This window comes from Papio anubis, chromosome 9, assembly GCF_008728515.1.
Source record: "Papio anubis isolate 15944 chromosome 9, Panubis1.0, whole genome shotgun sequence".
Taxonomy (NCBI): domain Eukaryota; kingdom Metazoa; phylum Chordata; class Mammalia; order Primates; family Cercopithecidae; genus Papio; species Papio anubis.
Genome location: NC_044984.1, coordinates 93,410,185 through 93,428,759, shown reverse-complemented (window position 1 = coordinate 93,428,759; position 18,575 = coordinate 93,410,185). Strand labels below are relative to the sequence as shown.

General features: G+C 38.5%; 1 protein-coding gene across 1 annotated transcript in view; it reads left to right on the top strand.

The window, feature by feature from the left end:
- ANKS1B (ankyrin repeat and sterile alpha motif domain containing 1B) overlaps positions 1-18,575 on the top strand; it is a 1,249,898-nt gene that overhangs the window by 929,070 nt on the left and 302,253 nt on the right. The window contains exon 16 of the mRNA XM_031650180.1: positions 9,522-9,674. Coding sequence (XP_031506040.1) covers positions 9,522-9,674 — 153 coding nt within the window. The remainder of the gene's footprint in view (positions 1-9,521; positions 9,675-18,575) is intronic.

Here is an 18,575-nt window from a genome sequence, read left to right as displayed (position 1 = left end):
CTTACTGTTTTATGATTCTGACCCTCCTCAACTCTGAGTCCTCATTTCTTACTCCTTTCCGTGTGTTTTCCTTTGTGCTTTCTAAAATCTCATCTCCTCCTTTTCTTCCCATACAAACTCCCCAAAAGAATGATATAGGTTACACTTACCACTTCCTCATCTCTACCTCACAGCCCAACCTAGGGCAGCTCAGCTTCTGTGCTCTTCTCAGTAAGATGTCTGGTGACCTATTTCTGATTACCTATTTGTGATCCCACAAACACTCCTCCTTCGTCATTTTATTAGACTTCTCTGCAGCATCCCCTCACTGCTGACCATACTCTCCTTGACACTCTTATTTCCCCCATTTGTCTTCTTGTCTTGACCATTCCTTCTTTGGTCTCCCGAATATTATTCTTATCTTTTCCTTATTCATTGAAAGTGTTGGTTCATTCTCAGGCCACTACTCTTCTCTCACTAGAAAGTCACCTCTGCAGTCTTACCTGTGCATGATTCCAGCTCTCACGATAAAAATAACAAAGATTTATTGAATGCTTCTGTGTGCCAAGTATTGTGCTAAATTCTCATTGTGTGATTTCATTGAATACATATGGCAACCCTCAGCGATAGATATTCTTTTAATCTTTCACATTGCTCATCAGAAAATTGATGCTTAGGAAGTATGAGTAATTTACTCAAGGTCAGACGCTAATAAGTGGATTTGCCAACAGTTTCACCTGATTTTGATGATGCCCAAGGCCGCAGACTTCTCAAATTTAAAGTGCCATTGCATAGCATCCTAAATTTCTCATGTCTCAAAATTATTCATGTCATCCCAGTCTATTTTCTTTTCTCTTTTAGCTGGTAACACCACCATTTGCCCAGATATCCAAGCTACAAACTTGGGGTTTCCCTCCATTTTTCCCCCCTTACCTCTTGCGTAGTTGTTACAAAGTGATGATGCTATGATTGACAGAGAAATGCCAACAAACACAGTTAAAGGATATGAAGCTTCTTTAATGATTAACAGATGTGAAAATTTATGGCCCCACAAAACAAGAGATATTACAATGTAATGTAAAATGGAAGTACAGCCTTCACTTAAATGTTCTACATGAAACTGCCTTATTTTTAGTTATGTTTGTATTCAAGGAAAGGCTATGATACTGAAATAGAGACATTCATAATATAGTGGTTTAAAGAATGGAATATTAATTTCTCCCATATAATAGTCCTGAAGTGAGCAGTGCAGGTTTACAAGGTGGCTTTGCTCTATGCAATTCTGCAGGGACCCAGGACCTTCTATTTGTTGCTCTGTCATCCTCCAAAGTGCTACTACTCCAAGTGTGGTCCATGGACTGACAGCATTAGCATCATAGGAAGCTTGTTAGAAATACAGAATCTCAGGCCGGGCGCGGTGGCTCACGCCTGTAATCCCAGCACTTTGGGAGGCCGAGGCAGGCGGATCACAAGGTCAGGAGATCGAGACCACAGTGAAACCCCGTCTCTACTAAAAATACAAAAAATTAGCCGGGCGCGGTGGCGGGCGCCTGTAGTCCCAGCTACTCAGGAGGCTGAGGCAGGAGAATGGCGTGAACCCGGGAGGCGGAGCTTGCAGTGAGCCGAGATCGCGCCACTGCACTCCAGCCTGGGCGACAGCGCGAGACTCCGTCTCAAAAAAAAAAAAAAAAAAAAAAAAAAGAAATACAGAATCTCCAATCCTCCCTCCAAATAACGGAATTAGAATCATCTGGTAATAAGATTCTCCACATGATTCCTAAGCATGTTGAGGTCTGAGAAGCATTTCCCAAACTCCAGGGTATCGTTTTGCCTGTGTAGTCAAAGCTGCACTGCAGGCACCGATATTCCAGCTTATAGGAAGATGAAGAAAAAAGAGGAATTCTAGGTCAAGGAACTTCTTTTAGCTAGAGGTGACCTGAAAGATACATGCAACACTTTCATTAGCATTCCATAGGCTCAACCATATTTTCACAGCTGCAACCAGAAAAGAAGCTGATGTATCTTGTCTCTAGTCCGGTAGGCATGAACCCAATTTAACCCCATTGTGTGGAAGAAGAGAGGACAATTTTAAGGGAACAAGTAGTCTCTGTCTCAATTTTCTAACACTTTTGGACATAAAAATATCTGTCTAATCCATTATTGGCTTTTCAGGGTTCCTTATTCTCTTGTTCTAAATATCATGCCAATATCATAATTCTAGTTTAATAAGTTGTCCCATCAAGAACTGCTTTTCTCATTTAATCCCAAAGCTATTACAATGTATATCACCTTTCTCTCTCTTTTTATTTTTTTTTTTACCTTTTTTTATTGGTTTCCTCCTGCTGTACCTTCCATCTTGTAGCTCTGTCATCTCATAAGGTATTATCCTTATCTGCACAGGAAAAGCTGGCTTCAGGCAAAGAGAAAGAATACCGGAATAACAGGCTGTCTCTGTGTGTGTGTGTGAGTGTGTGTGTGTGTGTGTGTGTGTGTGTATGATGTGTATCTGTGTGTGTGTGTGTGTATATATATATATATAACTCCACATATATATAACAGATCCATAATATTTCAAATAAAGCTAAAAAGTTAAGAGAAAATAAAACCATAGAGGTCACGTAATCTTACAAAAGTCTTCTAGATTCGTGGTTTTCAAACATTTCTTTTTAAAGCCAAGAAAACTTTTCTTCCTCTTACTTGTATAAAACACATAAAATCAGAGTTACTCTGGCTGAAGTCGATCAAGCAGTCTCAGAGCATGGGTTGTTCAGCTGCCCCATAGCTGACCCCCCTGCAACCCCAGAACTCCACAGAACACTGTCCTGTGGTTTCCCTGCCTGCTGGTCCACCTATCATGTTAACAGCATACTACTCTCTCTGAGGCCAAGTATTCTCTAAAAAACTGGAGGAAGGCCATTTGGGTGGAACAAGAACAAGGAAGGTGTTTGGTAAAATATATGTTAATATATCTCAATTTTCCCAAGACTAAAGCTTCACTGCTATCTCGAATTTCTGTCTCAGCTTAGGTTTTTTCAGACTTTGGAATTCAACTAATTGAATCAAATTGCCTTGTTGCGAGCCTCTGTGATGAAAGCCTGCAGCCTGCTCACCACTCTGCCTCTCAGATTATACAGTGAGCCTGACTTCCGTTCATGCTTAGCAGCACTGCTGGCCTGGCAGGCCCGTGGAGCTGTCACTTTCTAGCCCTGTCTTGCCAGATGTTCCCGCTGGAAAAAGAGTTTCATCATTGCTAATTTGAGAATGCAGTTGCGGTGCTCCCTGTGGGTGCTGCTGAAGATACATGAAAGAAATGTGAATGCCATCTGACCTTTAGTCTACATGTCCTATCATATACATATATATGAATTTTAATTTTGTCTTTGGGCTTATTTTTTCTTTCCTGGGTAAATAGGATACTAATTTAAAATTAATTTACAAATCAAGGAATTGTAAAATTTAGGAATTATAAAGCAGCTTTGAGATCCTTGGTCCAACACCTTCATTTTAGAGCTGACACCACTGAAGCTTAGAGAGGTAAAGTGACTTGTCCATGGCTCCACGGCTAATAGAGTCAAGTCTGCTGTGCTATGGAAACAAAGTCCATTGCATTCTGTAACACAATATCCTATCTGGAATTGGTTCTTGATATATGGAGGTTTTAAATAGTTATGAATGTTATTGTTAGGCAGAAAAAGATAACCTTAGTTTTTGTAATGTGGAGTACAAAATAGAAATCTCTCCCACAAATGGATACCAAGCCACTGAAATGAATTTGTCATTTTGTCTTCAGGTATTCATTAAGTCACTTAATTTAACAAACATTTAGCATATGCCTGCCATGTGTGAGATGCTCTGCTGGATGCTTTAGGGACTTCAAAAATGATTAACACCTCATTTCTTCACCAAGGGGTAGGCAGTCCAATGAAGAAGACAGATACTTGCCTCTCTGTTATTGAAAGCAGACTTTAATAATACTATAGTAGAACTCTATGGAAAATACTACAGAAATCTAGCAAAAGATATGATTTTGGGGGAGAATAATGGTGACACTAGAGAAAGATTCACACAGGAGGTAATGTTTAAACAGGACCTTTTAAGGATAGATAGAATTTCATTAGGAGAAAAAGTAGAAACTGTATTCCTAGCAGAGGGAATGGCATGAGCAAAGGTGTGGAGGTATATTACATATACAGTGGATTATGCCCCCAAAATCAAACTCATACAACAAATAATTACTTAGTTTAGTTTAGGGTTAATAAAGATGCAGCATATAGGGCAGGGGCAGTGGCTTGTGCCTGTAATCCCAACACTTTGGGAGGTTGAGGCGGGCAGATTGCTTGAGCTCAGGAGTTTGAGACCAGCCTGGGCAACACAACGAAACCCTGAACTCAACTAAAAATACCAAAGAAAATTAACCAGGTGTAGGGTGCACACCTGTGGTCCCAGCTACTAGGGAGGCTGAGGTGGGAGGATTGCTTGAACCTAGGAGGCGGAGGCTGCAGTGAGCCAAGATAGAACCACTGCATTCCAGCCTGGGTGCCTGGGTGACAGAGTGAGACTCTGTCTTAAAAAAAAAAAAAAAAAAAAAAAGATGCAGCATGTAGAGTTTCTGCATGACAATGAGGTAGCTCGGGAAGGATACTGATGTTTGCTTACTCAGCATCCCTAATCTTTCTCAGTCTCATAAAGATGCATTTGCCAATAGATTCATAAATTAAAAGGTCTCAGTTATATTCCACAGGCATAATGGATAAACACCAAGGGTTTTTAAACAAGGAGTGACTCTATTCAGTTTTTCCCTGTAATCAAAATTTCAGTAGTTCACAGCAACAACGACAAAAATATTTTTTTCTTACTCACAGGTCTGCTGTGCTTCAGCTAACTTCAGCTGGACTTTCCTGAGCCCCATCGAGCTAGGGTAGATTCCAAGCTTTGGGTTAAATTTAGGTTTGCTCCACAAGTCTTCATCTTTCTCCTAGAACCAGGAGTTATGCAACTCCTCAGCACTTGCTATTCTTATGAGAGAGCATGTGAACACTGAAAGATTAGTAGAACACAGGAGCACAGAGACCTCATCTCTAACCACCGCATTGACACTTCACGCATTCTGTTGGCCAGCATTGATGAGACTGGGAAGTAACTCCAGCCACAGTGAAACGTAATGTCGATCCCTTGGCACAGGGCAGAGGGGCATAATTCTAATACAGTAAGAGAACGAAGAATTGGAATAAACAGTTCAATCGACTTGAGTGACCTCATTAGATATGTTTCTAAAAAATAGCTGTCAGCTGAAGGGGAGAGGGGTAAAGATGTTAGCAGATGCAAACCTCTTCTAAAACAAGATAAAGAAGGAAGGAAATAGGGGAAGTAGGAAGGGATGAGAGAGGAGAGCTTTGATTGAAAGCTGAAAAGACTAGCAGCCAATGGCAGAATATTATGCAATTTCAAAATAAGCATGGGTCCAATTTAGGACAATGGGGAGAAAAGAGAACTAAGAGTTATTATTGAATAACTATTATATTCAAATCAATGTGCTAGGCAGTTTGTACTCCCTATTTCATATAATCTTCACAACAACACTTGGAGTAGACATTATTGTGCTTATTCTAAAAAAGAGGAAACAGGCTCCAAGAGTAACTTGCCAAAGATCACCCAACAAATACGTAGCACTGCTGGGAATGTCATATTCCAAAGTCCATTTTGGAAGAAGAGAAGTGAATTGAGAGTCATCTTAGAAATCAAATTGACAGACCCTGTTGGCCTAATTAGATATGATAGTAAACAGAAAGAGGAAAGTAAGAAAACTCCCAAGCTTCTGCTTGAGCAGTGGAGTGATAGCTGCCCATTAACTGAAATGGGAAAAAAAAAAAAAAAAAAGAGGAAGAGAACCTGTTTTTGAACCGAAGGAGTTAAATTTGTTTTTGACTTATGTTGGTGACACCTATAGGACATTTATGTGAGATGTCCTACAAATGGTTAGAAATTTGCATCTCAGAGCTCATGAAGAGGAGCCAGTCCTGAAGAAATCCCTCCAGAAGTAGGAGCAAAAGCATTACAAGCATGGGAAGTTGTATTAGCAAAGATACGACTGTGTCCTATCCAGGTCATTTTCAGGGAATGCCTAGCTATTTAATGTACTGTTGAGACATACACGGGTCTAGTTACATTTATTGGGTACACAATAGCAGAGGAGTGGGAGATTAGGCTGATCTCAATTGGCCTTGAATGCTGGAATAGGACATTTGGACTTTTCTCGAGAAGGAAGCACTACAGGTTTTTATACAAGGGTACACTTAAGGGTCTGGCTCTTAGGAAGACTAATGTAGTAGCAAGATACAAGCTGGACCAAAGGTGGGAGACGATGTAGAAGGCTACTGCATTAGTTTTTGTAAGCACTAACGAGAACCTAAACAGAGTAATGGCAGTAGGAACGGAAATAAAGGAACAGATGGGATCATTGCTTTGGAAGAAATTATTGTGCAGCACAGTAACTATTCTGCATATCATTAAATATGTGTCAAGTTAATTTTGTAACTGCATTTGGCTCTAATGGTTTCCTCTCTTCAGGTATGCAGAACCTTCGTAATTTATTGGTCATCTGTTCACATATTTTAATTAAGAGTTATAATGTCCATGAGGGAGAGACTATGACTGCTTTGTTATCTACTATTTCCACAACATTCATCAGAATAGGTATTGATTAAATATGTATTGAATGAGAGGGTGGATGAATACTGCCCTGCACACCTCAGCATACCCATTTCCAAGGTCTCTTCAGTTGTGCTCTCTACCCTGCCCTTGTCTTTCATCCTCCCACCAAATATTTCCCTTCCTCTCACCTCTTTAAGATTGGTCTGGGAGAACCTGCCTTACAGGAGTATACAGACCACTGAGCAGCCTGCATTCAGTGCAATCCTGATGTGATGGTTGTTGTTTTATTTTTTTATTTTCCAATTATTCAACCAAACTCAACTGACCCTCCCTTTACTATTTATAAATATCATCTCAGACATATCCAATAACTTTCCAACCACGTAAAATGTTGAAGACTCAGTTCCAATTTATTTGAAACCTCCAGTTTTATTTTCTTCACCACCTTACCCCTCCCCCAAGTTTAGACTTCCCCCAAAGGACTGGCACTTCTCTCTTTCGATTCTAAATTTGAGGGCATTGGGACAAGAAAGGGGGATTGAAGGGACAATCAAACGTCTTTATACTTACCTATATTTTCTCTGCAGTCCTATTGTGGGTTCCCTGATTCTTTGGCTAACACTGACCATCAACACCCTCTGTGTGTCAGATGGCCACTAATTGCTTCATCAAAAGAGTGTTGTGTAAGTGCTTGGGGGTAACCTGTGGGAACCCCATTGCACAGTTCTCTGGTATGAGACAACTGACTTTGACCCAAATCCAGTCATCAAGCTTCCCTAGGCTTGTCCCCAGTATCTGTTCCTGGGGTGGTCAGCTTTATGGATGGGCTAATGGCAAGACCTCCCTACTAAGCAGTTAACTTCAACCTTAGTGTTTCTCACTTTCTTCCCTTTTTTCTCTTTCTTTCTTATTTCATGTCACTGGGGCACTCAGGGAGATTCCTGGGGCCAGAGTGATGATTTAGGTTAACAGAGTTATTTCAACCACCTTTTAACAAAGCCTGGAGAATGTACCCAGCCCCAATATTTTTGTAATTCTCTATAGAATATGAAGGTACCAAATACCTATGAGCCTCCCTTTTGGGTCCTAGCCTCCAATTTTATACATACATAACATCCGGGTATTTGTGAATGCCACTAACTTTCATTCTGCAAATGCTGAGTTGTCATTTACATTTGTAGCTGCCACATAATAAACACAGAGTTAAGTATTACATGAACAAACATTTTATGAGCAGCTGAAATGGGTCAGTCAATGTAAAAGTGAAGTACAAAAGTCTGACCAAGTTCAGACTCTAATGTAAATAATAAGTTGCACTCTAACTTTAAAATAGGGAACATTTAGACCAGGAGCAGTGGCTCAGGCCTATAATCGCAGCACTTTGGGAGGAAGCCAAGGCAGGTGAATCACTTGAGGTCAGGAGTTCAAGACCAGCCTGGCCAACACGGTGAAATTCTGTCTCTTAGTAGAGACAAATACAAAAATTAGCCAGGCATGGTGACACTCACCTGTAGTTCCAGCTACTAAGGAGGCTGAGGCATGAGAATTGCTTGAACCCAGGAAGTGGAGGTTGCAGTGAGCTGAGATCACACCACTGCACTTCAGCCTGGGCAACAGAGCAAGACTCCATCTCAAAAAATAAAATAAAATAAAACAGAGAACATTTAAACTTTGAAATGGAAACTAGAATGGGGAGCGGAATAACAGGAAAAAAGAAAAAGTAACTTTAAAATGAGGGAGTAGGGAGAATCTCAAAAATGAGAACCGTGCACAGTGACAGAAAGCTTACCCTGTTTAAAATTAAAATCTGAATCCCTGATGCCCAGACTAATCTTTTCTCTGCTCGCAAATCAGAATCATATAGATTTCCATTAATATTTATCTCTTTGAATCAAAGGAAGAGGAAAATCTATGTTGCGTTTTGCCCAGCATTGCTGTTTCCATCATGAATTTTACCGAAGGCCCCCATCAGGTTGATGAGGTGCCAGCTCCCCTTAATAACTGAAGTATTAGATATACATCGTAGCATGCAAAGCAGCCCAAGTTTTAGAAGTGAGTCACTTCGAAAACCAAGAACCACAAATTCAGCTACAATTTCAAATAAAAGCTAAAGGACCAGAATAATCCATACAAAATTTTAAACCCAGAAGTTCCTCTTGCTTAAATTACTTTCACACTCCAATTTAAACTCAGAAACATTATGTTGCTGTCACATTTCTTTGTTCTCCTAAAGTATTTTTTAAAAATCTGTATATAGCTGACAAAAAATAGATGCCTGTCTGCCAGCAAGTTCTCTATTCATGTCTAACATACTGTAGAGTCGATGCAGAACACATGGTCTTAAAATACCCAAAGGCCTCCTCTCCTTTACTGGTTCACCGCAGCAGTATGTTTCTCCAGCATGTTTGCGCTACCTCCAATACATGTCTTGCATAAGCACGAATTCCCTTTGAATGTTTAAGTCATGCAGTATTTTCACATGCTTTGATGCTGTGCATATGAGAATTATCATCTACATGTTGAAAGTGCACTTCCTGGTGCCTTCGTGTCGAATTTAATACCATTCAACTGACATCATTTTTAATTCCACCCAACAGAATGCCAATAATGTCTATGACAGAAGTTTGACATGTTTAGCTCTTCCAAATATAGAGTTAATCTAGCAGCTAAATTGGAAATTTCTGGGTATATTTTGAAAACTAATTCAGCATGAAAATTATTAATGATTTAGAATTGTGAAAATACATCAGAAAGTGTTTTCTTTTTTCCTTATTTCCATCTCCAGAAAGATCTGTTCTTCATGTCAAATAAATTTTCAAGGGCAAATCTGCATTCTGTTGTTGGGACACGAAGTATACAGTTTAATCCTAATTTAATTTTCTTCATTACAGATGAGACCCATTGGGCATGATGGCTACCATCCCACCTCTGTAGCTGAGTGGCTGGATTCCATTGAACTGGGCGACTACACCAAAGCCTTTCTAATTAATGGCTACACATCGATGGACCTGTTGAAAAAAATCTGGGAGGTTGAACTTATTAATGTAAGTTGGTCTCTTAGTGACACCTTAACTATTCAACCCTTAATAAATTAAATTTTATTTTTCTTTTTTTATAACTGTTTGGATATCCAATGGGGATTTATAGATACACCTTCTGGTTTAAATATTGATCTCCCTCAAGCTCCAGAGTCACTGTCTTTTGAAGTTTTAATGTGGGGGAACTAAGAGGTAAAGAGAGAACTCTCAGGGTATTTTGCATTATCCAAGAAAATCTTCCAAGCCTTTTTGTGTTTTCCTTTTTAGGAAATTTTTTCAGTTATAGGATATAGATATGATAATAAATAGGTTCCTATTCTGATCTTTGCTCATATTCACTGTTAAAGATTTAAATTATCATTTTTTTAGTTTTCTATCTCTATTATGTTTCCTTGTCTATTTCTTAATCACATACACAAATCCCACGCTCCAAGAGACTGCTTTTATTCTTACTAAACAGGCTGCTGTATTATCAAAATTTTATTTTCTGAAGCTAGTGTCTAATCTTATGTTGTCTCTGTTTTATTCATACACTTAGCATAGATTTCATATAAAAACTGGCCAACATATGTTGCCATATAGTCAAGCCCAAAGAGATCAACTAAATCTGCATAAATAGTTTTGATACTTTTCTCGTTGCATTTTTACTTTTGTTGTTTTCTAGCATAAATGAAGGAATTACATGAAAATATAAAATAGTCATGCATTTGAATTATATTTGGCATAGCACACATTTCTTTTTAACAGTAACAATGAGAAATCACTTAATTTTTTAAAAATAGTTTTAGTTTTATAGTAAATGACTGAATAAAACCGTCATTCATGAACTAAGAGATAAAATAAATACGTTTCTGCTGGTTCAAAAGTGCTCCGTTCTACTCTTATGTCACTTTCTTGCCAAAAGTCCAGGTTCTACACATTACATGCCACTGCTTATTTTAAATGATGGTTATTATTAGTAACTAATTATTCCTTCCTTTTAAAAGTCTTTCTGAAAAAAGAATGTCTTTTCTAGAACATCGTATTGAAATTGTTCTTGAATCTAAAAGTCACATTAAATAGATAAATTAATGTGATTCTATGGCCATAAGTAACTCTTTCTTAACTTTTTGCTGCTTATGCCCTCACAAAAGCTATCATTATTTCAGAAGAGACTCATTGTCTAACATAAAGCCTTTGGTTAGTTTCATTCAGTCTGTATGAAACTAACTGTATGGAACTAACTGAAACTGTATTGCTTTTTGGCCTCATCAGGCTAAGATTTCAATTCTCTGTCAAGAACTTGATGCTCATCACATGGTTACTCATAGATGTTTGTTAAAGGGATACCTTCCATACATCAACCAAACAAGCTTCCAACTTAAGTTGCATCCTAGTTAATGAGTTAACGGAATAGCTTGAAAAATATCCCTATGTAACATTTTCTGAATCACACTGCTACCCATTGAAGAATTAATATTTATAATAGGTAGCACATGAATCATTCACCTAGCTAGCATTAGCAATAATCTCCCATTGTAAAGAATGGATTTCAACAGGACTCGATTATATGTTTTCACTGAAGTAAGGATCACTTACAATGTGAGGCTCTATGTCTCTCAAAATCCAAAGCCCTGAACTAGTGTTTAAGATGTAAGCTTGGGCACTCACTTTCCCCAGTGCTGGGGGTACCTGTGGCCTAGAGATCCTTGTTTAGTGACTGCAGCCAGACCTTGTAGACAGCTGCAGTGACTATGGGGATGATGGCCCCTGGCTTTACTGCCAGGGCTTAGGGACTGATCCAACACCACCCATGAGGCCAATCAGCCTTGAGCTGAGACAGAAAATTGGTCTTTTCCAGCCATGTTGGCTCTTAACAGTTTTCTGGCTTCAATACAGGGAGAAGTGCCTGTCACAAGCGTTGTGTCAAAATTTGAAAACATAGTCACTGTCTCTTAGACCTTGAGGCCAAAATCCTCTGGCCTGGAGCATGCCATCTGTGTCTACCACTAACTCTGTATATTTTCCTTAAAGTAAGCTGATTGAATTTAATTTTCCGTGTGACAACTTTATGGGCAAGTTCACACTCTTGATGGTGAGGATTTGCATGTCATTTAACTCAGCAGATTAATTTTGTCCATGTTAATTATGGACAAAAGTTGATCTGAACCTTCAGACTTGGAAATCAGAAAACAAAATTTGTATGCCCAGTAAAACTGGGTAGTTCATGTGATGGTTTTGGGTTACTGGGTTTTAAAATAAGAAAAAGGCAAAATGTGTGCATGCCTTTTGGCTCACAAAGATTTTGAATGATCTCAAATTCAAGACTTTTGTTTATCCCAGCTAATGAGAGAGATACCCAAATATGAAGTAGTCTCATATAATATATGGGCTGAATAATCCTATACTAAGAATGCATAATTTGTTGTTTTCTGGCCTAAAAGGGACTGTGCAGTCACCTTGATTTAGAGCAAAGCCTTTTAGGGAAGTTCACATCCTGAATCATTGTAATGAGTCGCTAGTTTTAAGGGAACCAGATTGCTCCAGTAACTGTTGTTCTATGTTAAGTGAAAAGAGAAGAGCAAGTGTAGCCTGCATTTGATACAAAGGTCGGCTGGTGGAGGGGAAGAGAATGGAGGATGAGGAGATAGGCTGCTGATATGATTACAGATAACTTCAGCATCAGTGGTTGTTTTTTAAATACCTTTGGGTAGAACTAAATAAGATTGCTAAGGTAGCAATATCCACATGTGTCACATGAAAATTATTTCACATGCCCCATGAAAATAATCTGGCATTATTTTTCCAACAGTAAATTGATTAGAAAATCATTTGCTTCTTGCCTAATAGCTTTGGAAACTATATTTACATGACTGTTTAATTTAGGACTGTCAGGTTTTATTCTTTCAATGTTGTGGATTTAATTTGCAGCTTTCCCAGGAAAGCTAACCACTTGGAGATGTGCTAAGAGATTTTCAAAGGAAACTTTCTAATTTTTCATTAATTCTTGAGTAATGTGACTTTATTTGCTTTAAATGCAGTCGAGCTATCATCCTATGAATATCAGATTTAGACTTGCTTTGATGTTTTTCATGATCAGCATTATAAAGTCACACTTCTATCTACCCCACTCTCATTGCTAAAGTTGCAATAACTTTATTTCCTAATTTTTTTGCATTCTATGAGAGTGTGTGTGTGTGTGTGTGGTGTGTGTGTGTGTGTGTGTGTGCATATTGAATAAAGGTAAATGGTAACTTATGCTCATAACCAAGAAGAATAATTACTAAATTCACAAATTGCAGGGGAGGAATAGGAGGATGAATATTCTAATTCCATTTTCAAACCAATTATTTTAAGTAAAAGGTTATGCTTTCACCACGGGACATAATAAATGAGAAATATTCATATTTCCACCCCAGGGAGGCTACATCAGTCAACACTTCAAATATTAACAACTTTAATCAAAGCCGAAGGCTTCAACTAAATGACTGGATGTGAGTATTCAAGTGTAGGCAAACTTTATAAATTATCTGTGGATTTAAGCATTGCATTTATACTTATGTACAGTATAGCTGGCTCCCCACAACCCTTCAGGACAGCTAGATACCAGCCCTGAACTTTAGACTTTTCCAGGCATATATCAGGTAAAGCTTCTGGACTCTACCAACTCCAACCCCTGCATCCAAATTGCAAGCTGTTCCAGGGATTCTCTTGAAACTTCTCTCAGCCAGCCCAAGTTTGGGGAAAAGCACCCTGACATATGTCCTCATATAGGATGGACAGTCTCCCAAATAAATACACACTTAACATTAATTTCTAGTCCTTTCATATATGTTCTGGAAGGTGGTGATGGTCTAGGTCTGACATTATTATTTCTACTACCTTTCAGCATCTTTTGCATGTCCACACTTATTATACTACTCTCAACTTTCGAGCTTTGACCTAAACTAAAATAGAATTATACTACAATAAAATGCATTTAATCACTAAAATGCCATTGAAAATAATATAGCTCTTATTTTGCATGTAAAGTAATTTACATTCTTGCAGTGCCTCCAGGTCAATATTACAGAACAGGCATTATTAAAGTATTGGTATCAGAAATAGTAAAACACACACAGTAAACAAGGGATTTTGGCCTGAAGAGACAGTTTTGAATGCTCTGCAACAAATGAACTTCAGAAAGCACTGAAACTCTCCGATTACAGCCATTTATGATCTATCTCTGTGCAAAAAGGAAAATTGTGTTCTAATTACCCAGAAATTGCTACCTTAAAATTTTTTATTTTAGTAGACATCTGTTCATTCACCCTTCTCGTGATTAAAATTAAAACATTCCAAATTTCCTCTGAAGAAGCCACCTCCATCTCTTCCCTATTCCATGCCTGAACATATGGCCTGGATCTTCAGAGCCAAGTTCAGCATTCCAGTCTCTGCCTCCACCCCTATGGGCTACAAAGTATTCTTCATCAGGACCAACTACCAGTGCAAAATGAAAATATAGGGCCCCTTGTTCAAAAAGTATTAAAAATTTTTAGCCAGTAACATCAAAACATTAAAGCTAGCACAAGGCCCTTCTATTTGCAGGACCTTGTGTAACCCACACAGGTCACACACCCTTGAAGCCAACCAAGCTCTTCATTCCTTTGTGTATTTCTATCTGGTGTCATTTTCCTTCTACCTGAAGGACTGTCTTTGACATTATTCTGTAGTGCGAGGCTGCTAGTGATAAATTTTCACAACTTTTGTATGTCTGAAAAATACTTCATTTTGCCTTCATTTATGAAACATAGTTTTGCTGGGTATAGAATTCTAAGGTAACAGTACTTTAAAGATACTGATCCACCAGCCTCTCTTCTGCATTATTTGTAACAAGAAACTTGCTGCCATTTTGTTGTTCCTCTGTGCGTAATGGGTCAGTTTTTTCCCCCCTGGCTGCACTTAAGGTGTTGTCTTTTTCACTGGTTTATAGCAATTTGATTATTACATACATTGGTATCATTTTTTTCATGTTTTCTATGTGTGAAGTTTTTTGAGCTTCTTAAATATGAGGCTTATCATTGTCATCAACTTAGGAAATTTTTTAGTCATTGTCTCTTAATTTTTTTTTTTTTTTTTTTTTTTTGAGACAGAAGCTTATTCTGTCACCCAGGCTGGAGTGCAGTGGCACAATCTCAGCTCACTGCAACCTCCACCTCCCAGGTTCAAGCAATTCTCCTGCCTCAGCCTCTCAAGTAGCCAGGACCACAGGCACGTGCCACCACACCTGGCTAATTTTGTATTTTTAGTGGAGACAGCTTTTCACCATGTTGGCTAGGCTGGTCTTGAAGTCCTGACCTCAAATTATCCCCCTATCTTTGCCTCCCAAAGTTCTGGGATTACAGTTGTAAGCCACCATGTCCAGCATCAAAATATTTTCTATTACTCACCTTCTTATTTCTCCTTTCATTTAGAAACCCCAAATACATCAGTATTAAGTCATTTAAAGTTGGACTACAGTTCACCAATGTCCTATTCATTTTTTTCAGTCTTCTTTCTCTCTGTGACACATTTGGATAGTTTCTATTGCTATGTCTTTAAGTTCACTTATCTTTTCTTCTTAGAATAGCTAATCTGTCACTGTTACTATGCAGTGTATTTTTCATATCAGAGATTGTAGTTTTCATCTTCACAAGTTAGACTTGGGTCTTTCTTATATTTTCTGTCTATATTAAACATGCTCAGTCTTTCCTCCAACTTGTGGAACATATGGAATACATTTACAATTACTGGTTTAATATCTTTGTCTCCTAATTATAACACCTGTGTCAGTTTCGGTTTAGGTTTTATTGATTTTTCTCTTTACTGTTTTTTGCGTATCTGGTCATTTTTATTACATGCCAGACATTATGAATTTTACCTTGTTGGATGCTGAATATTTTTTTCTATTCCTACAAATATTTTCGGGTATTGCTCTGGAATACAGGGAAGTTTTTGAATAGTCTTTGATCTCTTAGGTCTTGTTTTTAAGGTTCGTTAGGCAAGGCCAGAGTATTGTTTTGTCTATTGACAATACTTCCCCACCACTAGGGCGATACTCTTGTGAGTACTTGACCAATGCCCTTTGAATTTCAGGGCTTCCCAGTTTGAATCGTTTGCAATTCTCAGTGTTACCAGTCCAGTTTGAGCTTTAAGGGCTATTCCCACTCATCTTTTTAGCTGGTTTTTCATTTGGTTTTATACCATTTCCTCACATACATGTACTGATCAAAACTCTCTCCTCTGTAATACTCTACCTGGCACACTCTAGCCACCCTAGTATCCCTGGATTCTCTGCTTCATCTTTTCTATTTAAGGAGTCTTGCAGACTCCTTCTGAATTCGTCCTCCCTGCTCCATGGCCTAGAAATTCTCTCAGCGGCAATTGCAGGGCTCATTTTGTTTGTCCGTCTCTCAGGGATCACTGTCCTTCAATGCCTCATGTCCATTGCCTTGAAAACCATTGTTTAATATATACATCTGGACTACTAGTTGTTTCCATTGGAATGATAAATCTAGCCCCATTATTCTACCTTGGCCAGAAGCAAAAGTTCATGCTGCTTATGTTAATCCCTGTAGGTGAGGGCCCCATATCTAAACAATTGAATTGAAATCTTTGGTGTTGGCACCTGGGTATCAGGAGGTCTTAAAAGCTCCTCAAGTGATTTTCATGTGCAGCCTGTTTTGCAAACTACTGCAACCAGTGGTTAGAGGGAGTCACTAAAGGATTTTAATAAGGGGAATGACTTGATCAGAAACAGTGGATAGGGACCAGCAGCTGACACACTTAAGAAAGAAGAGGTGGCTGTGAGGGAAGAAGGAGCTGACTCAGTCAGTTCTGCTACACAGCTATTTCTAGCCATGAATGTATTAGGTGGGGCAGAAAAAAATTAATTTTTTTAAAAACTCATGTGCCTCCATAGAACCTGAGGGTATCACTGAATTAGAAGTTCATAAATATAGTCAATTTTTATAATTATAACCCATGTATCAAGAAGAGAGTAGATTACAGTCAGTTTTCAAAGGAGACAAGGGCAAATATAATACATTTCAGAAATGCTTTCCAGCCGTGGCTAAAGCTGCTTCCGTTTGACCCTTAAAAGGCTAAGCTTCCATTATTTGAAAATTTTACTTACTGTTTATAAAGCAAAGAGTAGGACATACAGTGTGTGTGTCAGGGTTTCAAATGTGCCCTCTTTTCTTTCATCTTTAGCTCAGAATCAGGTCACTTGACTTTGAATCTTATATCCACCCCTCGGTATGTTGACCTTAAAAAAAGTCACTTACCCCCTCTGGGACTCAGTTTCTCATTTGTAAATAGAGGATAATAAATATCTGCCCTGCTGGTTTCATGGGTTTCCTGTGAGACTCAAAATCAAATAAGAGCTTTTTATTATCCATCCCTTTCTCTTCTCCTCCTATTTTATTTTTCTTTTGCCCCTCTGTGTTTTTCTTACTGACTTCCCCAGATCCCTCCCCCAGAGTTAGACTGGGAGCTGGTCTCTTGGAGCCTACTTTCACAGCTTAGTTGCCATCTGCTTCTTCCAGCCAGAACTTACCCTGGGCGCATAGATAGCCCTGCTTGATGTGCTAACTCTAGTTCCAGGATTTACCGCTCAGATGCTATCCTCCCTCATTCCCATCACCAACCCCTTTCACCTGCCCTGAACTCTCAGCTTCCCAGTATGCCCAGGACATATCATTTTTCCCTACCAGCCTTGTCCAAACCCTCATGGCTTACTCCTGCTCAAAGTCTTTCCCCTCCTGGATTTGGTGAACGTGAGAGGGAGAGCTTTGTGTAACAACTTTCAAGGTGAAGCTGAACATTTCCCCTCCTTTTTTTTCCTAATTGTGCTCAGGTACAGAATTGCTGGTGTCCTCTTTCTCCATGAGCATTGACCCTCAATCCTCAGCATCAACCCTCAGCCTCCCAGACCTCATTGTGCTTGAAGCAGAGGACCTTCGAACACAGCAGAGTAGTGCTTCAGCGGTTAGGGATAGCTTCATTCTCAATTTATCACCTGTAAATCTAAACTCTCCTAGAATCTGTTCCAGAGCTTTATATATTATAATGAAATCAGGTACCTTTTTTCCCTGTATTTTGCCCAGTTACCATTTTTCCTGTATCTTGCTAATTTTGCACGAAGATTTTTGTTCTTTAAAGAAGTCTTTTCTTGAGATATTTAGGGCACAGCCTGTTGCTAAAAAAAAAAAAAAAAAAAAAAAAAAAACATATATATATATATATATAAAATCCAGCTATAGTTCTGTTAAAGTATGGTAAACTGCCTCTGTGCTTCTAAGAGCTTTGAGAGGGGAAATATTCTAGTAGATTATTATATAGTATAGAAAATATGAAAGCAAAAGTACTCCATATTTGCAAATACACACATGAAATGCAAATAAATAGTGTTCATGCCACTGTGGTGGAGAAATACTTTTGGTCTTAAGAGAAGATCTCAGATAATACTGAAAAGATAAACCTCTGCTGTCTTAGGTGAAAGGAAAGCCGGATAGGTTTTTTTACCTAGAGAAAAACTATTGAGAATTTTGAAAACTAACATACACAGTGCCATGGCAGAGATTGATAATAAAGATTCAAAGTAAATTACAATGGTTAACACTATCATTAGGTAAGTGTATAAGATTCGTATAAGCCATCATGGTGTATAAGCCATTACGGAAATAATTAGATGCTAGAGAAGAGAAGTAATAATGAGGTAGGTGATTTTATAGCTTAGAATTTATATCTGTTCTAAAGGTGTTTTAGGGTGGCTTAGAGTTTTAGTTTAGCTATTTTAGTAAAGAAATGTATTATGCTAAATTGGAAATCAGTGGCCTGAAAATCTTTTTGAACTTAAGGAAAGAGCTGTTACCTTGAACCTCAGAAAGCACACAAATTCTTTGCTTA